Source organism: Artemia sp. Qi Xiang Cuo, chromosome 9 (assembly GCF_049724085.1).
Source record: "Artemia sp. Qi Xiang Cuo chromosome 9, ASM4972408v1, whole genome shotgun sequence".
Lineage (NCBI taxonomy): Eukaryota > Metazoa > Arthropoda > Branchiopoda > Anostraca > Artemiidae > Artemia > Artemia sp. Qi Xiang Cuo.
The window spans coordinates 12286625-12313048 of NC_142802.1; the positions used below are offsets into that span (position 1 = coordinate 12286625).

The following is a 26424-nucleotide window of genomic DNA, read 5'->3' on the forward strand; positions in this document are numbered from 1 at the left end:
CAATCCATTATTGTCAACACTATCAGCTTTTTAATTTAAAAAAAAGCACACAAAATATTTATCTCCAAATTAACAACAACAAAAAACAACAATATTTTACTTTAAATAATTAAAACTATTTCACAAATAGTAATAATTAGCCATGATAGATGACTTCATTAAAATATTCAGCACATAGTTCAAGTTTTAAGATACAACTTTTATACTTAGCCTTGCAGTGGGCCTAAACCTTAAATGTGAAGCTTCTAATATCTTTCAGAATCTTATACAGTATCCCCATCAACATCATTCTAATCTACTAATGAGATTAAGAGCCAAATATCATTAAAGTACTTTCATCTAAAATTAACATCCAAAACATAATTATGGTAGAGAAAACAACCAAAATATCAAGAAAGCAAGAGAAAAAAGCATATCAAAAATGCCCTTTCTTCCTTTTTTTATATTAGCCTAGTAAAAAGCTATTTGACCATAGAATAACAAACTTTACCATCATTCTTCTTCACTTTTGGTGAAAACTCTATGCCTATTAGTAAAATAGACAGTAAATATACCTTGTCCATTGGAAGAACAAACCATCTCCTTCTCCTATGTTTTTGCAAGTGAGGCTTCTGACCTGTGCAATTTTAACAGCTCAATCAACATTATTACAAGGTAGAAAAGGTACAGAAATAGAAATTACTTTTTTCCATCATGCTTTTTTAAATAAAAGTAAAGAGCAACATCAAAACTAAAAACAAACAGAGATTTGTCTACATCTAAGGTGGCCACCATTCTCCCTCGGTCCCTTGATTTTTAAATTAATGTGTGGCTAGTGCTTTCCCAAAATCACTTTAGAATGTAACAAATATTTGCAAGTGATGGACTTAACAGTTGCATTTCCAGATATTTGACTAGAAATGTTTTAAAGCCAATACATCTAGACAAGCCTAATTGTGCTCAAAGTATTTGCACAAGTTAAACTTTTTAATACTTTTGCTCTTGTATTACAGCATTTAAAGAAAATATAAAACTTTAAATATAAAACATAAAAATTAACTAATAACTATAAGTAGGTAAAAAACAAAAAGATTGACAAAATAGACTTACATCAGTTGGCATTAGAGAAACCATCAAAGCATCTTCATCCTGAAAGTAAGTCTTCATACTTCTGATAAATCCTTCCATATTATCAGGGTACTCAAGGTGGTCATCTTTGAACAGCTTTGGAAGTTTTTCAACAAACACTTTTTGGTCACAATCTGGAAGGACATAGTTTTAGCAATGTTTCTTTTCTAAAACTAATTAATAGTCAGTACTACTGCTACTACTACTAACAACTCACTGCATCACTCCCTCTTTACACCATCCCAAGAAGTTCCCATTTTCCATAAATCTTTCCTTAGTACATACTCCCAGAATGTACTCCCTGATGGTTGGCAGAAAAGCACAATCTTTGCCAATTTGTCACCCTTCATCTGCAAAACATGTTGCAGCCATCTCATCCTTTCTCTCGTTACAGCTCTAGAAAAACAAGATTGAACTACATTTTCCATACAGCTTACATTTGAGATATGGTCAGTTGATTGGGTGACCAAAACAATCCATAGGCAATTTCTCTAGAAAACATCTAGTAACTCCCCTTCTGCTTTTTGGAGGGCCCATGCTTCATAACCATATTTGACCACTGTCATCACTGCGGCTTCTAATATTCTAATCTTGATTTGCAGACTTATCTTCCTTTTCTTCCAAACTTTTTTCAATTGTGAAAAAAAAATTCTGGACCTTGGCTATTCTACTTTTAAAATCTTCACTGCGCCCACTGTCTTTACTAATAAAACTACCTATGAAAGTGAATCTATCTACTTGATCAATCTTCTCGTTACCTAGCATCACCTCTTCAGTTTCACTTACTCCCAGTTCTAACTTAACATTAAATTCCAGATATTAACTTTTAAACCTAATCTTGGATTCTGAAATTAAAAAACATCTAAATTATATTTATTATGCTAAAATTTTCATTCAAGAATCTTAAATCATCAGTATAATCTAAATCTAGGAGAACTTTACTGTAGTGTTCGGCGATATTCGATACGATACGATATTTATCGATATATCAACCGAAATATCGTTATCGAATATCGGAAACCAAATATCGATATTTTACTTTTCGCGGCACTGAAAGACAAGCGTCAAATCAAAAGCAATGTGCCAACAGGAAGTTGGTGAGTTACACCATTCCCATTTGCAATTTCATTCATTCAGTTGGTTAGTTGGTTGCGAGGAGCAAAGATCAGTAGGTTTTGTTACGAATTTGATTGCCGAGATAGTGTTACGAAAGTACAAAGGTAAGCTGTATGTTTTTGGAGTGACACCTTTGTGCTTATCCTTCTCTTAAGTCTCCTCTAGTTGTGTTTCCTTGTAATGCTGACTATTGCTGCACCTCATTTAGCCTAGAGCTTGCACCTATGAGTTTTTGCCACTGCTAACACTGATGGGTATAGCTGCAGGTTAGCTACCCCTGATAAAAATTGAAATGTAGGACCATAATGAGATAGCTAGGAAACGAACATACCATTCAATTTAGAATTCAATCCTCTATCCAAATATAACAATTTTTTATGGTGGAAATTAATTCCAGAAATCTAAAAAAGTCTGGAATTTCCAGATTCTCGGATAGGAAAACCCTATTTTCAGTTTTTTTTTTTTTTTTTTGCTTACTTGGAGTTCAGGGTCAAGGCCACCTCACCTACAAGCCTGCAGCCCACCCTTGAATCCCTTTTTATCCCCAAAAAGCTTGATTTATAGAATCTAGAAGATGAGTTTCCACTGGAAATGATGGCTACATTGCAATACAGCATTATGGTAAACACTGAGTCAAATGGTATGTTTATTTCCTAAATATCTCATTATCATCCTATATCCAAAATTAACAAAAAACAGTTCATTTCTCAATCTATGTTATTCAGTAAAATGTATTGTAAGGATACAGAGATGCAGCCCAGTAGATCCAGGACACGAACAACTCATTTTTTACTGTCTTTTCTGGTATATCAGGCACCCAATACTATAGGGGTAGCTAATTTTGCTAATCTGCACCATTATCAAAACAACTGTATATTATTCAGTCTATCATGCTGGTAAACATGCAGAACTGCTACCCATGCAGTAAAGGTGAAGAGTTGCTCTGCAATGGACTAATTAATGCATAAGTTGTCTTACATCCTGCTTCTATTGAGCTGTACCATTGCATTTTTACTGCATGGGGAGCACCTTTACCGTCATATCCCAATACTGTTTCAAAGGCTGGTTATAACCGAGAATGGTCCACCAAGACAAGCATTTTTTTTTAATAATGCTCTGATATTGTTTTATTCTTTTAAGATCTACAGCAGTAAATACTGAATCTATTAGGCATACTGGCATAGTTTAAACAGCTCTGAATTTTCACACCTATTGTGTCTGTGCTGGTTACTTCAGCTTTTTGTCTGGGTTTCAGACTGAACACAGCCTAATACTCTAGCCACTTTCAAAATTCAGTGGCTAGACATAGATGGCATATAGCTAAGACCCACCGTATTCCGTCGCCGTAGTTTATGAGAGGGTTAAGGGGGGGGGGGGCTCACAGTTAGACATACCAGATCTCTGACTTGTTTCAGTACCAAGCTAGACTTCAAAATTTAAGGCATTGTTCTGATAGCAGGCTTTTCAATGTCAAGATGCAACCGTTTAAGCTAAAAGGACTGGCAGCTAGGACTGCTGGCAGTAATGGCGCCAATTCACGAACATGTGGGGGGGGGGCAAGGATTTTCTTTTCGATTTTTTTTTTTATGAAGCTGCAAAAAAAAGAACAACATTGAGCAAATATACCTAAAACAGGGGCTTAGTTTTGAATGAACCCTACTCAGAAATCACATTTCCGGTCGAGGATTGGGTAATTAAATAGCGTAGGTAATAGTCCCCTTTAATAGCTGTGAAAAAAACAAAGCACAGGGGGTGACTAACAAAAACGAACAGCTAGCCAGTCCTGCTGTTTTAATATAGCATATAGCTAAAATTGAAACTAGCTATAAAATATAAATAAGAAGGAAATTTTCAAAATGTAGGGGGGGCCATGCCCTCCCCCCTAATTGGCGCCCCTGGCTGGTAGTGACACAGACTGGACACAGATTAACAGATATGACTGCCTATGGTCAAGCCGACACATACCAGCTCTTAGCAAAGGATATGGTTCTAGCTGATAAACCGTTTTTACAACTGTCAATTTTTTTTATTTTAACTAGAATTTAAGATGGTTTTGCTACTCGAGAGAAATTCCTATTTCTTATCATTAGGTAGTCTGCCCATTTTGTTTATATTTGCTTCTTGCTCAATGACAATTTAGCTGTTACCTATTTTATGTACCAGATGTGACAAAAATAATCATTGTTTAGCTGATAAATGTTGAAAAAATGCTATTCTGTAGTATATAAATAATATTTGGTAATTTAAATACATAAATTCTTTGTTCAAAAATAATGAAATTCTAATTATTCGTGATGGCATGTGTTTGCAACTGTTATTTGACCTAAAGTGTTTGCTATTTTTATTTGAAAAGCTTACCTATGCAAAGGTTTTCTGAAACATCTAAAAGTAGAATATTGATTTCTATGATTATTGTCACCTCACAAAAAATACATCTTATAACACATTCAGACCTAGCACTTTTTGGATAAATGGGAAAAAAAACTCAATAGAGACAAGCATCAATGTTCAATTTTTTCATTTTCTGGAAAATGTAAAGTCTGGACAGCTTTTTTTTTCTATTTTTACATCTCCTTTTTCTGGAAACAGACTCTCTGAACACACTTTAAAAAGACCAACTTTAAATATATCTAACTACATATTTTAATACTATTACTCAATTGAGTAAAGCAATACATTTGGCAAGTATGCAAATACTGACCACTTCAATAGTATGTTGGCAAATAATACTTAGTTGCCTTTTTCTTTTTTTTTTAAGTGAAAATGTCAAAATACTTCTGCTACTCAAGAGAAATGTTAAGTTTCTGTAATGATTACCATCTTCGTTTGCTATTTCATTTTTATCCTAACTATTAGTCATGGTTTAGCTGATGAATGAGAAAAACATTTTGATATTCTGGGCTTTCCATTCCAAGTCAAATACTAACATATTTTAGTATTATAGTTCAATGCTAAAAAGAATTTCAATGCTAGTAAAGTAATTCAGTGCTAAATACTTTTTGAGGTCAAAGTTTTTAAATTAATTTAAGTGAAATTTGTTTATAGACCATATCAAATAAAGGAGTGTGAGGCACCATAAAGATGAAGTAACCAACAGGAAACAATAAATAGAAAAGATAAACATAAGCACTAAACAAATAGACACAATCAAAAGACAAGTGAATAGATAGCACTGGCTATGGGTGAAAAAATATTGACATAGAAGCTTGAAAATCTAACAGTCATCAATCAATATTATTTTAATATAAAATTCATCACAGGCGGGATTCCATACATCTTTAGATTCTATAAGTCAAGCTTTTCAGGTAGACAAAGGGATTCAGGGGCAGGGTGCTAAGTTGTGGGTAGGACTGCCTTGACCCCTGATCTCAAGCAAGCCAAAAACTTAACCAAAACTAGGTTTTCTAAATTCTAAAACCTGCAAATTCCCAAATTCCACAAATTAATTAAAGGTTAACTTCCAGGAGACATGTTTGCTATTTTCAGATAATGGATTGAACTCTGAATCCAATGGTATGTTTATTTCTTAGCTATCTTCGTAAAGGTACAGATTAGCTATCCCTAATAAAAACAACCCATTTCTTTCTGTGTATTATTCAGTTAATTTGGCTGTAAAGTTGCAGAGATACTGCCAAGTAGAAGAAAAATATAAATAACTCGTAAGAAGTTCTTACTGTATATTGCCATCATTAGCCCTCCAACCACACACGAAGCATAGTTTTTGGGGTGTAGCGGCAATGGGCCTTTGAGGCCTGAGCCTCGATCCTTAGCCTAATGGGTCCACCCCTATTAATAATAATAATAATAGCCTAATACTGTATATTGCAGTTCTATTTGTAGGGCCTCTGCACCCTATACTACAGGGAGAGCTACACTGCACCTTTACCTTACTCTATTATCCTGGTTCTATTGGGCAGTACCTCCGTACCTATAAGGTAGGGTAGCTAATCTGCATCTTTAGCACTATTTCAATATGGTCCTTTATTCCAAACTTACCAAATATTTGATACTTACTACACAACGTCCTTGCTAACTAAAAATAAGCATCACTCTAGCTCAAGATATTGTGCTCTGATGAAATCTAGCTTTTTGAACAGAGTTATGAGGTAAAAATTCAACTATTGAACTTGTATACTTAGAATTCATTTATTTTAATGCTAGAATTTACCTTTAAGGATTGGAAAAATTGAATTTTTGTCAAAGCACCTTACCTTTTCAGTTTCATTTGAGGCCCTACAGATCGCAGATCTAGAAAATGGGCAGTCCTCTGTGGAAGTACTTCCGGAAAGTAAACGCCAAGTCTGCTGTCTGCCTAGTCTGCAAATTAAGCGTAATGACAGCCGGTAACACCACAAATCTCCGATCCCATCTAAAAAACAATCACAAGAAGGAGTTCAACGAAATGGAGAAGCAGCCGGACCCTGGAATAAAAGGACCTGCTAACAGTACTGAAGAGGAGCCCAACTCGAATACAGACTCAGAAATGGAGAACGAAACTGAAGTGAACAGAAGTTCCAGTGAACAGAAACAAGTCAAGGTTTCAGAGTCTGCTCAGCCCTTGTATAATAAGTCTCATCCTCGGAAAAAACAATGTGATCGTCTGCTGGTCAACATGATCACAACTGACATGCAGCCTCTTTCATTGGTCAAGAATACTGGCTTTCAGCAGTTCTGTAGAGCTCTAAATCCCAGCTACACATTACCAAGTGTTGGATCCATAACAAGAGACTTGCTCCCAACTTACTATCAGCAAGAAAAAGAAAATTCTCCATCCAGCTTGGAAAAGCACACTATGTTGCTCTTACTACTGATGCATGGACATCAAGGTCTACAGAGGGTTATATGGCTGTTACAGTCCATTTTATTCATGAATTGAAGATGCACAGCAGGGTGATCAGTACAAAGAAAATCAAAGAGCGTCACACAGCAGAAACTCTCAAGAGACTTTTGCTGGAAGTAGCAGAAGAATAGAAAATAAAAGAAAAAGTTGTGGCCATTGTCACAGATAATGCAAGCAATATCAAGAAAGCAGTTAACAATGCTGCCAAGGAACTGAAATCCGGCTGGAGGCATGTATCGTGCTTCGCGCACACACTAAACCTTGTCGTGCATGCTGCAATAGACGAGGCTCCAGGCTTCAATCCGCTACTTTCGAAATGCCGAGATGTTGTTAACTACTTTCATTGAAGCGTCATAGCAGCAGACAAACTCAGAAGCAACCAGCTGTGTAATGGACAAGTCGTCTCAAAGAAACTCAAAGCTGATGTTGCCACTAGGTGGAACTTGCTTCTTCTGATGGTCAAAAGTTTGCTTGATGTGAAGGATGCAGTTTCTAGTTTGCTTGCCATGCTTGGAAAGCTTGAGCTTCTTTTTACGGAAGACAAATGGGAGAGTCTTAGGATTATCATAGTCTTGCTTCACCTTTTTGATGAAGTCACAGTTGAAGTCTCGGCGGAAAAGTACCCATCAATTTTGAAGGTCCTGCTGCTGACGAAGATCTTGATCTGCCATCTAAACTCCATTTCAAGTGAAACTTGCGATACTCCCGCAGCCAAAATGCTACGTTTACGTTTGATCTGCCACATGAAAGATTGGTTTCAGGGACTTGAGCAAGTGACGCCTATAGCAGTGGCTACGTATCTTGACCCACGGTTCCGGAAAGCATATGGATATATATCTCAGGATGCCGTTTCTTCTATAGAAGCAAGGATTGCAAGAGAGTTTGATTTCCTATCTACTTCAGTGGATGCAGCCAAAATAACTGAAGCAATGGCTTCATCCAACAACTTAGGTGGCCTATGGGGAGCCCATGATGAGCTCGTCAATGCTACAGAAGGGAACAGTTCAACGACAGTTGCTGCAGAGGGCATCCTCAATCTAACAAGCTACAATCGTGAGAAGCCCGTGGCTTGTACTACTGACCCCTTAGTGTGGTGGAAGACGCACTACCAGTCTTGGAAGGTCCTCGCAAAAGTTGCCCTGAAGTTCCTTTGTGTTCCAGCAACTAGTGTCCCTTCAGAGAGGGTGTTCTCCAAAGCTGGTCAGCTGATTAGCAGAGGCGAAACCGCCTAAAGGGAGATAATATAGACATGCTTTTATTCTTTGGACAATAATGTGTCCCCCCCCCCCCCTTCACGGTTTTTGGATGCATTCATCACATGTATATGATTGTAGTTTTGTTTATTTTTTCTCAATACTGAAGTATAAATTAGTACAAATAAACGTTTTTAGGTCTACTAGTTCTTTCCTACTTGGGCCTTGTCAATATCATTATTGAATATCGAAATATTGATATATCGAAATTCAAATATCGATATTTGCCAATATTGCCAAACACTACTTTACTGTCTCATTTGATTCCATGCTCTCCCATAATCTTTCCTGTACTCTTTAGGCCAAAGTCCATCAAAATTATCCATATAAAAATGGATAGAGCATAACCCTGTAATATTCCTTACTTGTTTTGCTTGCACTTTGTGTATGTGTGCTGTTATGTATTGCTTGTGCTTATGCTTGCTGTTATGTATTGCTTTGCCTTTGTTTGTGATTGCATTAGTTTAGGTTTTGTAACCTGCGTTTTAGAAGTATATGCTTGAAGAGACAAAGCATTATATATTGTCATAGTAGAAGATGGATACCACCATCTCATATCCTGAGCTGAACTGGGAATCAATATAAAAGAGGCTTGGACCAGATTCAAAAGTCATGCTAACCTAATGTTTAATGAACCCTTGAGCAGAAAGTGAGAAAAAAAATGTGCACATTATTAGGTTAGGTTAAATACCTAATCTAACCAAAATACCAACTCAATATATTAAAAATTTAATTAAAATAAACCTTCATTGTAGTTTATCTCACTGAAACAAAGCTAATTCTAATTGAATACAAACTGACAATCCAGTTTTAATCACATCAAGCAGATCTCACTTCTTGAGTCTGGTTGGGATATTTAACAATTACCCAACAAACTTTTAAATCTAGCCCCATTAAAATGGCATGCATTTACTTGTATTTGAAGCAGGAACAGGCGTTTTGGAAACAGTATTGAACTGTGCATTATTAGATTAGGTAAATTGGCTTGGTGAAAAAGGACAAGATGTGTACACCTTGCCAAATTTGATGACTACTTTAGTCCACAATCAAACCCTATATTCTCCCAATACAAATTCCACAGACATAGCCCAAGGGAAGGCAAAACTATAGAACAATATGGAACTAAATTGAAAATCTTAGTGCATGACTGCTCATATGGAGCTATGATTGTTGACAAATTTGTCAGCAATTGCCTCATCTTTTTAACATCATCCCAGAAGATTTGTGAAAGACTAATGCTGTCAAGATCTGGTTTGACCCTCTTAGATGCTGTCAAAGTAGCAAGAGCTTACACAGAAACCCAGGTACAACTTCAGACTACAGAATCAACTAGTCATGGAACTAGTTGAATGTATGTTCTTGATCAATCAGATTTGTAATTACTTTGTTTGATTAATTTTTCTGACTGGAATCCATGCTGCTTAGGCAAAAAGATCTTGTGGTGGTTAAATGTTTGAGAATTGAATCATTGCCTATGCATTTAAGCAGCTTAACAACAGCTGAAGTTAAAAGACGTCTGTTCATCTACATACAAAAGATGTCTGTAGATGATACAGTGATACTTTCCATTGGCATAACATACAACTAATGGTTTGATAAAGATGATACCTTGAGGCTCTACAGTTGTCATGCATATTCTTTTTTTTTAATCCCTTATAGACTTTGTTGTCAATTTTTCAACAGATTTGAGAGCCCTCTTGTCTGTTTCATTCATTGGTGTGGCAATGCACATGCCATACTTAGCACATTCTTAGGAGTATATAAATACTCCTAAATCTTAGGATTAGGCTATATATAAAATGTGTATACAGTAGAAATCCTTAGATTGTCCCAAGCTGCAATTTAAGGTAAGGTAATAAGTAGGCTGAAATAGCTTTACATGTTTATTTCAATTAAAATTACAACAGTAAGCATAAATAGTAAAAAAAAAAACCTAGTATCCTGTACTAACCTTAAACAGTAACAGATAAAACAAACAATATGCAGAGTTAAAAATTTACTTTATTAAGTTAGTGAGGGGTGAAACTAGATCCTTACAATTTTTTGGAATAGTCCCTAGAATATCATTTGGAATTCATCCAGATAGACAAAAAAATAACTACAACTGTGGTCTAGCTGGTTAGCCATTGAACATGGGAGTCACTACTGCTTTCCCCCCTATTCATAGAAGCTTGGTAATATCTTCTAAGGTATATTTTAGGCCCTGGAGTCATCCCTGGAAATTTTATTGACTTAAATAAACTGCTTCCCAAGATGGCAATAAGCCCCTAAACTAGGCTAGTATCTTACTCTACAGCCTAGGATACATTTTTGGACATATTGATTAATTTGTTAGGTAATAGATGAACATACCACTCAATACACCTGTTAACACTGCTTCTAAATGTAGCCTACTGATTGATATTCTTTCAAATACATCTTAGAACCCACCCTAACAGGGCCAGAGGCACAAGTTTATCATTTCTACCCTTAAGGAGGCAGGGGTGGTTCCAGGATTTTTTAGGGGGGGCAAAATAGGTTGATCCAATAAACTTGCATTAGGAGCAAGTTTAATTAATGCAAACTTGGGTTAACTAAGTAAATTACATAACTATAGACTATACTGGGGGTGTGTGCACCCCCCCCACTTGCCCCCTGGATCTGCTACTTTCAGGAGGGAACACTCTAAAATCCTGGGGTAAAATTCTACTTTAGCAACTTTTGGCTATCTTGGAAAGGGGTTAGGAAAATGAAACTTTCAGGGATGGGTCTACAGGCTAAAGTATGTCCAGTAGCTAAGTAGAATTTTCCCCATTTTTTTATATCTGATTTGTTTTTCAGGCTACATGCCAAATGCAAATTAATTAGAATCCCTTTAGGCCTAACCTATATTTACAGACCTGCAAACACTTTTGAAAAAAAGCAATAAGCCCAAAACTTTAGGTTACATACTTATTACATTCTTTCCAGAGCTATTGAGATCAAAACCAGCTTTTTTTAGCCATAAACTGAACATATTGATATGCTTAGTCTATTCCTTGTAACCTTATTTCAAATTTCAAATTATTGGTTTATCACTGGTACAACGCGGCTAAGTAAAATTTTGTATTTACTGTTTCTGCGCTCGAAATAAAATATGGAGTATTGATGAAACCCTTAATCCCTGCATGTCGGAATTATTGGAAAATCGTAATTCGAACAACGCATTTATTTTGTACAAAAACTAACGAAGATCTTTTGAATATCACAGACATGATGTAAAAAAATTGCAACTAATTTTACCTTTCTAAGCAACTAAAAATCAATACTAAAATGATTTACCCTAGGTTCCCACACACACAATTTTTTTTTATGGCGAAATATTGCAGTAAAAATCCGGCACGAAATTTGAATGATAATGCGCAAATTACTATTGGAGGTCACACTACACGATTTATTTGTGTCTTATTTCGAAAAAAAAACGGTATATTATTTCAGTTCCTCAAAATAGTCTATGGCAAAGCCTATATCTTGTCATGTTAGGATATGGGACTGTGATGCATCAAAAATGTCAGTAATGATAGGATCTTAAAATAGCTGTAAGTCAGAAATCAAACAGTAAATTCCATTTTTTTAGAAACACATTGACCATTCAAAAGTACCACTGCTAGAATCAACTTGTCCTTTGCTAGTCTAAATATTTAGCTGCTATACCCAATGAAGATCTTTTTTGCAAAGCCCAGGCTATGCTGCACATAAGGGAACAAACTGGCCATATTTCTCAAAATCGATCTAGCCATATAAATTGGGCAACTAGTCTAACCATTAACTTCTTTTGAGACTTTATTTCAGTGATTCTATTACAAGCGAGCTCTTCTTTAAGTCTTTATGAGTTTTACAGTATATTTTTCTATAATTTCTAACTTTCAAAATCAATTTTTCAATTTCCTTTTCATCTTGCCATCCTATTGATCTGATGCGTTTTATTCATCAAATAATCGGAGAAATTGAGATTCATGAACTTGTGCGATATTTTGGAAAATCCAAAAGATTTTTAACAAAATTCACATATAGCAGCAATATTCGCACATCTGGCCGTATAATCGTGTATGCATTCGAATAATCGTATATGTGGGAAAACCAGGGTTAAATTCACAAAATTTAATCCTGACAAGATTCAAACACAGTGGAAAAACTTTTCAGACATAACAGTCGGCCTAAAGAAAATACTCAAAAGAATCATTAATCGTCAAATAAATCCAAAAAGGAAAGCAGACTTAAATTATCCCATCTTGAGTAAATAATTCCACATTAAAAACGCTGTATATGTCCAGCCCTTTAGTATCAGTAATTATATTTTGGCATGCAAAAGCAGGAAGATTATTTAAAATACTTGGCATTCCTCATGTTGTCAAAATTTCATTTCAGTGCAATCGTGTAGGTTATCTCTTCGTCCAATTAATCAGAACCTTTACTGGCGAAAAATTCAGGGCGATCAAAATAACAAAAATAGTGCCAAGGCGTACAAAAATTAGAAGGGGCAAATATTTTCTTTAGTTTTGTTTAGAGAAACTGTAAACAAAAACTACAATCCTAAGTCTACAAGGGGGGTGAGTTTTTTGCTTCTATTGATTCAGTAGGACAAATAAAAAATAAGTAAGCAGAGAAATGACTTCCAGGTACTCTTATTGATAATAAATGTTAAGTTTTCTTATAATTAAGACGGTGTTATAAACCTTCAAAACATGGTTTTACCCTTAATGGTACTTACAAAAAGGCATAAAGTTTGCTTTTTCAAGCAGTGTGAATGGTTACAAATGAACTTTACAACCTTTTCGTGAGAACGGTTGACTCCCTGAGGCATTAAGCGGGAAAAAATCACAGCATGTGGTTATATAGTTTAGCTTCGTTTTTGAATATATAACGTACAAAGATATAAATTACTATTGAAGCCCCAGATACTGTAATTATTTTGTCCCGGCCGTGGAAAATGTCTCCTATTTCGACAGTAAATTTATCTCCGTTAACGTGACGACAACAATAAAGATTTTCCAGATCAATTTTGTGATTTAGACATGATTTTGTCTGTCATTAGCATATTTTTTCTCTCTGTGTGTCACAAATTGTACAAACGTTTTGAATTTTGCAGTCGCTGTTAGAGAAGACTGCCTGAAATTGTTCCATTGAGGTTTCATTTTTTTTATTCATATTTGTCAAGTGAACAGGCTCGTTTCAGCATGCAAGCAAGTTAGTATCTGTTCCAGATTGATTTAGGACTAAAATTTAAGTGCGTATGTTTGAATTCTGTGTATGATAGATGGGGACATCAATCCCCCCAGTAATTCCAGTGTGCTTAAACACATATATACGGTACACATTGCACAATACCCCAATGGCCACTAATGAGTGGTTAGTGACCCCTCAGATGGTATTTTAGTTGGTCCATCCGATAATATATCATTTATAAATTTCACTCACTGAGTTTAAAGATTTTTACTTATTCAAATATATTTATTTTCTTTAGTCCATAATATCCAAGCATTATCATTGCTTACATACTGATGGCAACTTTATATATATATTCTTTGTCTAAAATAAATATATTTAAACTCTTGAAGTTTAAAATTACTTAACCCTTTTTATTTTCTTTTTTCTTTATAAAGTTGTGACCCTCAATAAACAAATAGATACGATTTAGCAGAGTTTGGATCTTTTCTTAGAAGCCAATCGTGTTCTATTTTTTTTTTTTTTAGGTAACGTATTTTTTGCTGCAGGACGTTTTACAACATAAAATTTATTGATATGTTATCTTTTATTTCGCTATAAGGTTTTGGAATTCTAGATAGAAAATTCAGATTTTCTTCCCCCATTTCCGAATTTTTTTTTCTAAAATAATAAACAGAAAAATTTACGGATCCAAAAAGTTAGCATTTTCTCATGGGTTCGAAAATGTTATGTGCATTTACATGCCATTTGAGTTTGCAATATTGGTTCAGTATGTTGTTTTATTTTCCGTGTTCTGAACTTAGGTAGGGGAACGTTATTGTGCTTATTCTGTAGACTTAAATTATAGTTCTCCCATTGCTAAAGAAATTGAAACTTACTCTTTGTTCCTTTTTTAGTTGACAAACTTTTTTTTTTTACCAAATCTTATTAGAAGCTGGACCTGGTAAGAAAATCAACTTCGGCCTCCTATCTTTTCCACATTTGACTTGTAAGTGAGAAGGTATATTTGTTGCACTAAGTTTAAATTGAACAGGTGCAGCGATTTTTTAGCTTAGGAATATAGGCACAATTAGAATCATGGACCCCCCTCAAAAGCACCTCTCTCTTTCAACGCCAGTGTTTTAGAGAAAAATGAGGCATGTTGCACTAGTTTAAGGGGAATAATACAAGCGTATTCTATCTGCTTGATATGAGGCATGAATTGAGCCCTTGACCCTCCCCCCCCCAAGAGCATCTCCTGTCACCAGCATTTCAACAGAAAACGTAAGACATGTTTTCCACTGACTGACTTAAAGTTCTTTGTAGGGCAAGTACCCTGGGAAAATGGGAAATAAGAAAAACTTACAAAGGTGTACTCTCCTTCTCCAGCCTCGAATCCACTTGAGACTAAAGGAGGGAGGAAGTAGTTTAGGCGGCAGAGAACAGAACATTGTCAGATGTACTTTAAGAGGCATCGTTTATTTCAGTACCCCACCTACTTTCCGCAACAAAGTCTCCATATTCACTTGCAATTTCTTAGGACGCTACCTAAAGCCAAGGAGACATTAATGAATGAATTTCGTACTGTTGAAGCTTACAGTCCAGGTGCTGTCAGGTTTCAAATCTTGTTGTTCGGTGATTTCTCCTCGATCACAACGAGTGACTTGTAAGCAAAATACATAAACCATGCTCATCGTTAGGGATGAGGAATTAAATACTTGTCTTGTTTGGTTTAAATATTTTTTTTTCCGATGCATTTTAGTGTAGGGAAATTTGTCTTTGTGCAAGTGGTTAGGCAATGATTATGGATAATGCTTTAACGCAATGACGTAGCTCCGTAATTATTTGAAAAGTGTTTATTTGGAAATTGCGTAGTGACTGTTTTATATCAACTTTTTTTACCATCAAATATATTGGAAACAATTTATAGCTGTTATATTTTGAAGCAAAGTAACGAGGTAGACTTAGCTTGTTTTTGATGCATATTTTAGAAATAACAAGACAGGTTCTATTAGATTTTATGTCTTGGGGTGAAATCTCAGGTTTCAGCAGCAATCAACCAAAGAAACAGGTCTCAGATTCAGCGCAATCAATATGGAAGGCAAATGCTGTATGTGATCCTGGTAAATACTGGCAAATGCTACGGAAGATCCTTAATCTCAATAAAGAACTGTATGGAGTGAAGAGTGAAGTAAAGATTTGAGAGTGGCTGTAGAGAGAATTAGAGTAAGTATTAGAGTAGATAAGAGCAACAGTAAAAGTTAAGTAGAATTAAGTATACAGCAAAGCATAGAGTGAAGAGTGGAGTAAAGACCGAATATCCGAACAGAGTAAGGTGGATTAAACACTTGCTAATAAGAAGAACAATTTTTCTTATTAGCAAGCGCAGGACTCGATATCTGTCTTTTCTGGAATTAAAGTATTTTGAGCGATTGATAAAAAAATATATTATAAAAGCAATTATTGTCGATTGGCAAAATCCTTTAGTAAATCCTTTGGTTGAATTCACCTATTGGGTAATTTATATGAATTTAATACATCTTTTGTATTATGGCAAACAATACATCTTTTGAATTTAATACATCTTTTGTATTTGTATATGGCAAAAATACATCCTTTGGTTATTCGCCTGATGACACAAAACCTAAACAGTAAAATTAAATTAGATTGCATAGCTTTAGATTAGTTTTATTATAAAAAACAATCGTAATAAATAACTTCACTTTAGACAATTAGCACCAACGGTTAATAAACAAAATTGAGCACAACCGGGTCAACAAGATGAAAATCACACTGGATCACACTTTCTTATGGTTTATTAAACTTCCAAATCTTTTATACATATTTACAACATGAAATATGTTAATGACTGCAACACTCTTAAGAAAAACATCGAGGGTGTTTAAACAGTAAATATTCCCATTCAAAAGATAAAACTAAACATTTGACTTCAAAAAGCAAAAACTTTTGTTTACTATTACTCTCTTGCGTCCGGGGCAAAAGATTGTTAGCGTCTCCCCTTCCCCCTATCTCCCGAAAATTTTCAGGGAGATTTTTAACAAAATTTTCATTTATTCACAAAATTATTCTCAATTTATTAATTAATTAATATTTTTTCATAATTTTTCACTATTTTAATTTAAATATTTTAATTACTATTATTCAATTGTATTTTATTTTTTAATGTCTTCTTATTTTAATAATCAATTAATAACTTATTAACTATTTTCATTTACTATCTGCGCCTTCTACTTTATTAATAAGGTTTCAATTTATATGTAATTATTATAGCCGTTAGATTATTTGTTTGAAATTCTGCGCCCCAAAAATTTCTGCGCCCGGGGCAAGTGCCCTCTCCGTCCCTCCCTTAAAACCGTCTCCGGTGGAAACTAAACTTTACACTGGTGTCTGGTTTGCTCTCACCCGTTCAGCAAACCGTTTACAGTGTGGATTGTATTACATAGAGCATTAATATTTGATCGAAAATCGTGCATGAAAGGCCCTCTGTTGCAAACTGCACATCTTCCTCTAAGCCATAACCGCATTTCTACGCCCACAGGGAAAAAACTATTTTTTGAACGAATTTTTCCCTTATTTTAAAGAAGGTAGTAGAGTAACTGAAACTTTTTAGAATCAGGTCAAATATCAATTCTAGAGTTCATTCTTCAATCTCATCTACATTCTTTAAAATATTAAAACAGGTTTATCCAGAAAGCAATTTTTACCACATTACAGTTTCAGCCAATAAGAATCAGCACGAATAGGATCAACAAATTATATGGTCTGTAATAGAATTAGGTACACAACAACTGATGATTTCAATACAAATTACTACAAGACCTGAACGTTCCACGGCTATGGTCATAATGCACCAAAAGCGTGTTTGTTTCCAGCATTTGAAAATATACACTGTTTCCACCCTTTCATGTGACCGACAATAAGTGATACTTGTCAACTGCATTCTAGAGACCTCAAGTATTTGACAAAATAAACTCTAAAAACTTCTTTTAACTGCCCCCTCAGCTACACTAATTCAGAAGGTGGTACAGATTTTTTTTTTTTTAGAATATTCGGATTTAAAGTTCATCTTCTTTAGCAACATAACTATGATCGATAGGCCAAATCAATTTTCCCAAAATTTATTGGTTCCTAAGATCATGAGAAGTTTTTCTATTTTCGTAAATGGGTTATATCTTCGTTCTTCGCTTACAGAAATAGTTGAGAAGTAAACCTTTAAGTATCAAAATTGACTTCGCCATATCTTGAATGTTTAAGAAAATCCTTCTTTTAAAAACCAGTGCTTCTTAAGAGCAAGCAAAGAAACTGAAACGCATTTTTCAGTTTTAATAATCCATTTTAAGATTTACACTATTTAACATATCACCTTTTACGCTGTTTAAAACACTTTCAACGCTGTTTACCACCCTTTAAGCTGTTTAAAATACGCTGTTTAACGCTGATTTACACTGTTTAACATACCACCTTTTGAATTGACGCAACCAACCTGTTGGATATGGCATACACATCTACCTACATAACACATAATTAATTACGCAAAACTGCTAAATTAAACGTTTTGTCGTTCCAAATGTGTGAATACACAGAAAATATTTGAGGAGTAAAATACAACCCAGGAATCAATGAGTATATTGATTATAAAAGAATACTAACAGTCATACAATAGAATGCAAATAGAAACATATATAATTATTTATTAAAGCAACAATACGTATCTACCTACTCAAAATTTACGAACTTTGGGGTAAACAATCGCTTTACGGATGAACTATTTTTTTCTGTATTTTAATGATGTGTAGTTAAGAAAACTTTTTAAACTAATTACAGCAATTTTTATTCGCCAGATTTTACAAATCTCTTCAAAATACCAGAGATAGTTTAATCGGAAATCGATTGTTTGCCGTAAGTTGCTATTAAGCTCCCAAAATTTAATATTAGTAAACATAAGAGTAGCTATGTAGAGTTTTACATTTCATTTTCTAGAATGTATATTTACAGTAAAATGATTCATATTTAAAATAAAGCGGGTAGAAAATTGAGAATAACTCCATTGCGAATAGAACTTCTGTCGCTAGAGTCTTAAACATGAAATAAAGTCATTACTATTGTTTTTATGATAGTTTCTGGTACTACAGCATAAAACGTAACCATTCTCTTAAAATGCTTTAAGAGTTCAAATAAAGGTACCACCAGATATTACTAGACTAGCTTCTTAATCAATTGCCATATTTAAGTGAAGTTGGGTCATCTTTGACTATTTCTTTTCATATAAAGCAAGAAGAAATTTTTAAGACTTGAAATTTTGGCATCACCTGCTAGGCCAATTTCAAGAGAGCATTTTAGTTTTGAACACCCTCACCAACATTCTGAAAAGTTTCACCTCTCCTGTCTTTTCCTTTGTTGAGTCATTCTTTTCTTTTTGTAAAGTTTACTTCTGAAGGTGAGTTTCTTTTGCACTGAGGACGGGTTCGCGTAAGTCTTTGCCAAAATACAAAATATCCACAAACAAACGCAGCTTAACTTTAACTTCCAAAAGACCCAGCAAGACTTTTGAGAAGATACTCGACAGCCACATCATTGTCGGTTTCTTGGTGTTAACCCTTGATAGTCCAACATTGCAGTATCCATTCTATCTTGCTCCTGGATGGTGGCACTTGATTACCCAACATGCATTTGGGTTATCACTATACACTTGCATCATGAGTGCATTAGGATCTAATCTTCTCTCTCCTGGAAGAAAAGATGCATGAATTAGTTCAATTTTAATTAGATCTTAGCACCCATATGGTAGCTACTGTAGAGAGAAATGGAGCGTTTATTAAACAATGACGTTGTGAACTCAAAATATCTCATTATATTGCCTTAATATTGCTCACTAAAGTGCCAATCAGTTTTAAAGAGGCGGCAATTGTTTCTCTAGAAACTACATTTCCTTGTCAATCTAGATTAACTGTTCACTATTAGTTAACCTGGTTTTGAAAAGATTGTTGTTTTTCTCTTCATGAATAACGAATAACGTGGTTGACGTACGCTTTGGTGCATGATTTGGAATACGTCACAAAACAAACCAATGGAAATATAAAACTTTTTGACAGTGTAGAAAAGTTAACAAAGTAATATGACTGTTTCTCTTTGGTTAGAGCGCAAGTCTTAAAAAGGTGTTTTAAGAGGGGGGGGGGTGCCCTCCCCTAATTGGCGTCACTATTCCCATATAATCTATTTTGATGTACAAACTACTGAGAATTTTACAAATATTTCTGAAGAAAAAACTGCTACTTCTGCCGTTCTGTCATGTTCCCCGATTTTATTACGAGTTTTGGCAAACATTAGTAGATACGTTACCGCTAGGTTGCTACCAAAATCGAAATGAAACAACAGTAATACAAATTCAATAATAGTGGAAATTACTGCTAATAATGTCTTTAACAATGTTTGATTCCCAATTTGAAACATTAACAGTACTTTAATAATATTAGCATTATTGTAATATGATAAGACATGATATTAATGTAACATAAGAGCTCGGTCACTCCGATCGATGACTCGGTTATGTCCAACCGATGAATCGGTCATGCCCAACGGATTGGTCAGTCCTGTCTCCCAAAAATAATCTTCGAAGACTAAATTCACGGTTTTTACCCTCGAGGTCATCGTTCAAAGAGATGGAAGGTAACTTTGCATTCCCTGCCTCCCGGCAGGAGAGGCGGGGGATAATTTTTCATTTAGCAAGAGACCACAAGGTATACAGAAGGTACATCCACACCGCTACGAATAAAGAGGCCCCAAGGCGACCTTCAAGGGCGGAGGAAAATTAGGTCAAGTCAATTACATTTACCTAATTAACGAAATGTCGACATTTCATTTTTGGTACCAAATATTTCAAAAATCGTGTTTTGCAGTATTATGTACCAAAATCACGACGTCATTGTTTCTCTAAATCTCCCTGTTTTTAACTCTTTAGCTATACGTTTGTCATACAGCTATAGTATAAGATTATATGTAACGTAAGTATCCATTAGTTGTTTTTTAAATACTTGAAGGTTCAGAACCTTTATTCATCAAGTTTGAACCTTTTTTAGACCCTAATATCCCTTATTAGAGTTCATTCTAGGCTGAAAATAGGTAACTGATAATGTTTGATCCCAAAAAAAGTTTAAGATTGCATAGTGATCAGCAAAATAAAAAAGGGGGATATCCTTAGCCCTGTTAGAAATTTTATTCTTATGAAACTCATTTAGTTGAGCGATTCTAAAAATTTAACATTAAGGATTAAATACAAATAAATATAACGTATATGCTTAGTAATTTACATTAGTATATTAGAACTGATCCACCTCACTCCTTTCCACTAGAATAGTGAGGATCAGAGTGAGTAGGTTCGGATGATCAATCCCTTTTGGAATTTTTTAAATAAAATACTTTTGGGCTCGGTAAATGCTAAAATAAAAATTTCATAGATGGGACCTTGACCATTATTGAAAAACTCCTAATAAACCAAAAACTGGAAAAAATATATTTTGACAGAAAAGTAGAGCTTCTGTTTTTTTTCAAAATATATTGTATACCTTCTCTTACTCTTAGAAACTAATTTTTTGGCTTCCAAATTTGTTTACTACCTCTTTGATTCCAAAAAAACACTTTTATCAAAACAGCTACTTGTTAGTAATAAAAAACACAAACATATTTTTTAGTTTTTCCTATCTCCTGTAAAACTTGTATTTTTCAACACAGCTATTTTGACTTACTGCAGCCCAATTTTCTTTAAGACACTGCCGATTACTCCCCCACAAACTGTTTCCATGCAAGTAAACCCCGTAAAAGCGGTGCTCCTGGATCGACGCTGGGTTCCACATAGATACCAGACTCAATAAAACTTCCCTTACGATAAGACCCAATCAAACCCTATTAGGATAGAAACTGTGTATTTGCTCTACCTTTTATGTACTCTGGTTCTTTAATATTTTGAATGAACTCTACTGTAGTAAAATTTTGAGCAAAAATGTCTTCTTTATGTTTAGAGGCTAGCGTTTCAGAAATTTGGGTATAATCATTATTTTAGACTGCCAATCAATTCAACCCCTCTCTTGAAACATGACAAAAATGAGTGAAAATGTTTCTTTAATTTGTAAGGAGGGAAGAAATGATTATGTTCATGGTAATTAGACTGTAGTCTTTAAGGATATTTAACACTTCATCTCTATTATCAATATATTTTTGGTTGTATTTACAAAAAATACATATTTTGTATATTTAAAAAATTATAAGTAAAAAAAAAAAATACTAAGAGACTAACTTAGAATAATCTTGAATGTAGGACAGTCAATTCAGTCGCTTGCCAGCATTCATTCAGTGCGGAGCTTTGTGTGTGTAAGAGGTGATTGCTGTATCATTTCAAGGCGCTAGCTGGATATTGTTTATTTTGGCATTGTTTGAAAGCGGGCCCCTCTGGTTTTTTATTCTCTGAAGAAAGGGGCCCCTGCGAGTAAGTTTTCGTTAGATGGATTTTTAGGGGGGATTAAACACATATGCATGAATTTATTGCTAGTAATAAGGAATTTAAACATGACATCTCTTACAAAGGATATTTTTGATCAGAAACATCAAGAGCTTATGCAGTTGATGGCTAGTCTGGAACAAGGAATTGATTCTCTACGCCAGGAAAACTCCCAACTACAGCAGGAAAATTGCGTTTTGAAATCAGAGTTAATTTAAAAAAAAAAGTCGTGCCTGCAATCGGAGCTTGCATCTAAAAGACAGAATCTTCTACTTCACGGTATTCCCGTTGTGTCTGGGCAAAGTGCAGAAACTGCTGTTCGCGAGCTTTTGACTGATATCGGGTTAGCAAATGCTGACGCCATTCCATTTGTGAAATGCTATCGCTTGAACAGTAATAGACAGAAAGGGGCTTCAACTAGGTTTTCTGCTAGGAATAAGATTGAGCCTATTATAGTCACGCTGACTAGCATTACTGACAAGGATGATAATATGCAGAATTGTGGAAAGCTTAAAGGATCTCGTAAAAGTATCAGTTGCGATTTACCTCGGGACCTAGCACGTCGCCGTAAAGAACTTTTAGCGCACAGATATAGTTCACGCATTTCTGCTCTTCCGTCAGTGAAGGTGGCCGAAACCAGATTTATTTCAAAAGGGACTAAAATATGGTTAAAGCCCAGAAAAATTCAAAAGTTAAGAACTGGATGCGTGTAGAGGATACTTGTTTTGATCCGTTTATGATCTCTGTTAGTGCGTCTAACGCGGTCATCCCTTCACGTGTGAATGAGGAATGATTTTTGGTCGGTTATTTCATTTTGTTATTTCATCAGGTTCCTTTTTTCTTTTTTTCTTTTTTTTCTTTTCTTTTTTTTTTGGTATAATTATATTTTAATTGTCATATATACTATAAAATGTGTGTGGTCCTGTGTGTGTGTGGATCTCCCGGATGATTTCATCGATTATTCCTTTTCCTCTTTTTGTGTTCTTCTTTTATTTCTTTTTTTGTCTCTCAATTTCTCTTTAGTTTGGATTCAGTTGTTTTGGCTTTACTTTTGTTTTTCAGTTTCATGTTTGCAGAAAAATGAGTTCAGCGTTGCCTCTGTATAGATGCAATGGCTCTGCTGTGATTTTGTTAACCTTCGGTCTGGTGGGTTTGGTCGCGGAGCGGATCTACCATTCACCGGAAGTAAAATGATTAATTCTTTTGGTGACCAGGGTGATGTCAACTCTTTGGGGGAACGTTTTGTAGAGTTACAAAATAATCCTTTAGATATAGAAAGTATAATTAATAATTCAGTTGGAAGTAGAAATAGGAATAATAATGATCCTAAATCGGTTATTGAAAGTAAATATGTTTCGCAATTAAATGGTTCTGCCTCTTCTAAACAAGATGGTATTTTCTCTGTGCTTAACCTAAACATTCAGTGACTTTGCTCCTCTTTTGATGAGCTGAGACGGATCCTCAGGGGTGGAACTCCGGATGTTATTGGATTATTTGAAACTTTCCTGAATTCAATAAAGGATATACTTTTAGATATCCAAAGATTTAGGATGGAAAGGATGAACCGAAAACAGATTACGAAAGGTGGCCTGGCCATTTATATTGACGATCATCTTGCCCATGATGTCAAAAGTGATTCGAGAAGAAATGAGGAAGGAATCTTTGAGTATCTGTTCATTTAGATTAAGTCCAGTTGTAAGGATTTAGTAGTCGGTTTGGTTTATGGATCTCCTAGTGGATCTATTCCTTCATTTATGAAAACTCTGGAGGAGGTTTTGGACTTAGTCCAAAAGCATCCTTGCGAACTAATCCTTATGGGGGATTTCAACCTTAACCTGCTGGATCAAAATTCTGCTTCGGTTGCAGATTTTTTGTCAATGATGTTTTCTGCGGGAACTCTATCTTCAGTTTGTATTCCAACCCGAGTCACTGAGATGCATGCATCACTTATTGATAATATTTTTTCGTCACTAGATGTCTTAGATAATTTGGTGATGGTTAGTGATATTTCTGATCGTTTCCCTGCTATTTCACGATATAGGACTGCTGATCGATCTCAGCGTAAAGCTTCGCCATCTAATCTCTCATTTTTCCGTTTTGGTGTCAGTGAGATCAGTCTACTTAAATCTCGTTTGACTGATCAGCCATGGGATAGTTTTGATTCTGAATCGGATTTTAACCGCTCTTTTGATTTCTTTTATGATTCAGCAAAAGAAGGTATCCTAGAAGTTTGCCACGAGAATCTAGCGCCTCATACCTCGAAAAGGATAGTACTGCTGAATCCGTGGATGACTCCAGGTCTCCATAAAAGCTGGAAAAGGAAAAATTATCTGTGGAAGCTATACAAGGCTTCGTCATCTGCTTCTCATCATCAGCGGTTCAAGGCCTATAGGAGTATATTTAATTCTCTGTGTCGGAAGGCCAAGTCTCAGTATTATCACAGAAAATTTTCTGAGCGTGGAAAGGATGTTGGGAAGACATGGAAAATTATTAATTCTGAGACCTACTCCCCCTCCGCCTTCAGTTCCAACAACGCTGATAGTCGATTGTAAAATTGTTCAAGGAGAAGAAAATGTTCAGCTAGAGCTTACGTCTTATTTTGCTAATATAGGAAAGACGACTGCTTCCTGCGTGAGCTCTACAACTCCTCGTTGCGATTTCAGAGCCTATCTTGGACCCCCATGTTTAGAGTCAATGGTCTTGAACCCTGTTTCTGAGTTTGAGGTAGCTCGGATCGTAAATGCACTTAAAGGTTCATCGTCTTCAGGGCCAGATAGAATTCCTACAAGGGTTATCCATGCCGTTCTGCCTGCTATTCTGTCACCATTGACTAAGCTTGTCAATTTGTCTTTCGAAAAAGAAATTTTCTCTGAATCACTCAAGTGAGCTAAGGTTATAGTGCTGTGTAAAGGTGGTTCTCGGAGTGATCCTGGTAAGTATAGGCTAAATTCTCTTTAATCTGTTGTTAGCAAAATTTTTTAGAAGGCTATTCTATCCCGGCTTTTCAGTTTTATGGATCTAAAGCATTTTTTCCAATATTTTCAGTTTAGACTCCAAGCAAATCCCTCAACAGAGCGAACTAGTATATCTTTCTTCAATTTAATTCATTTGGCAATAGATTTTGGTCTTATCCCGGCAGCTTTATTTTTGGATGTTCTTAAAGCTTTTGATTCTTTGACTCATCAGCTTCTCCTTTGGAAATTATCGCATATTGGTATAAGATCAAATGCTTTCTCTTGGTTTGAATCATATCTTTCTGGTAGACTTACTTCAACTGATCCACTTTTCCGGAGCCCTTCTGAAGTAGAATATGGCGTCCCCCTGGGATCTGTTCTTGGCCCCTTTAATTTCTGATTTACGTCGATGATCTGATTTCAGCAGTCAAGAACACCCGTCCTCTAGTATGCGGCAATCTATGTCATCCGGATGTTCCTTCGTATCCCAACGCTACTTCTAATGAAGATTGCCTCGTTGCTTTTGCTGACAACAGCACTTTTGGGACTCTAGGGAAGACAGAATATGATATCAGGTCTAACCTGGTGGCAATATTCGAGAGAGTAGTTTGAGGTGAATTACTTGGCCTTTAATGTTGCCAAGTCACATTTTCTTATTTTTTCTCGAATTGGTGTAGCTTTCCCTCAACTGACACAGCTTCAGGTGTCACAAGGCTCCTTGTGTAGACCAAAGAATCGGTTGGTCCGGTTTCTTGGTATCCTGCTTGATGACAACCTTTCGTTTAGATACCATATAGCCATGATTAGGGTTAAGGTCTCACGGAGTTTGGGTGTCATTCGAAAACTCAAACACACCTTTCCTGGATCTATTCTGAAGCTTATTTTTTTCTGCCTTGTCCAGTCATATGTCTGTTATTGCCCCATAGTATGTATGTCTACTTTTCCTTCTACACTGCGGTCGCTTTATGCAAAGTATAAAAAAACACGGCGTCTGGTTATTGATACCAAACCTTCTTCAACAAAACCGCGTCTATATCTACAGTCTATCTACATTCTTTCTTGTGCTTCTTTTGTTTTTCATCAGCTTCATGGCAATCTTAAAAAATCTCTTTAAAAAACTCCTCAGTTTATTTCTGATTCAGCTCTATATAACCTTCGTTCGTCACATAATATCTGCATTCCTCCTACTCCCACTGTGCGGTCAGATTTCAATCACCTCATCGCTTGTCATCAGGTTTGGAACTCCCTGCCTTCTTCAGTACAGCAATGCCACTCGTTTGGCGCTTTCAAGAGGATTCTTAAGGACTATTTAGTTAAGAATCAAACAGAATAGTTCTTTTTTTTTTTTTTTTTTTTCTTTTTTTTTTTTTTTGTGGAGTTGATGTCCCCTGAATGTTTAGTTTTGTTTTATGGTGGTCTTCTCTGCGCTATGACTCCCAGGCCTCAGTTATGGTCTCTTTTTAATTTTATATGTTGTTT

At 35.4% G+C, this 26424-nt stretch overlaps 2 protein-coding genes across 2 annotated transcripts in view; both read right to left on the reverse strand.

Moving 5' to 3' along the window:
* Fancd2 (Fanconi anemia complementation group D2) overlaps window positions 1-11355 on the reverse strand; it is a 46070-nt gene extending 34715 nt beyond the window's left edge. The window contains exons 1-2 of the mRNA XM_089093882.1: window positions 11248-11355; window positions 1090-1241 (exon numbers count right to left, since the gene is read on the reverse strand). Coding sequence (XP_088950008.1) covers window positions 1090-1241; window positions 11248-11311 — 216 coding nt within the window. The 5' untranslated portion in view covers window positions 11312-11355. The remainder of the gene's footprint in view (window positions 1-1089; window positions 1242-11247) is intronic.
* A 4796-nt stretch (window positions 11356-16151) lies between these two features.
* LOC148948317 (rho GTPase-activating protein 18-like) overlaps window positions 16152-26424 on the reverse strand; it is a 62609-nt gene continuing 52336 nt past the window's right edge. Inside the window, exon 9 of the mRNA XM_089094293.1 lies at window positions 16152-19227. Within this exon, the coding sequence (XP_088950419.1) occupies window positions 19127-19227 (101 nt within the window). The 3' untranslated portion in view covers window positions 16152-19126. The remainder of the gene's footprint in view (window positions 19228-26424) is intronic.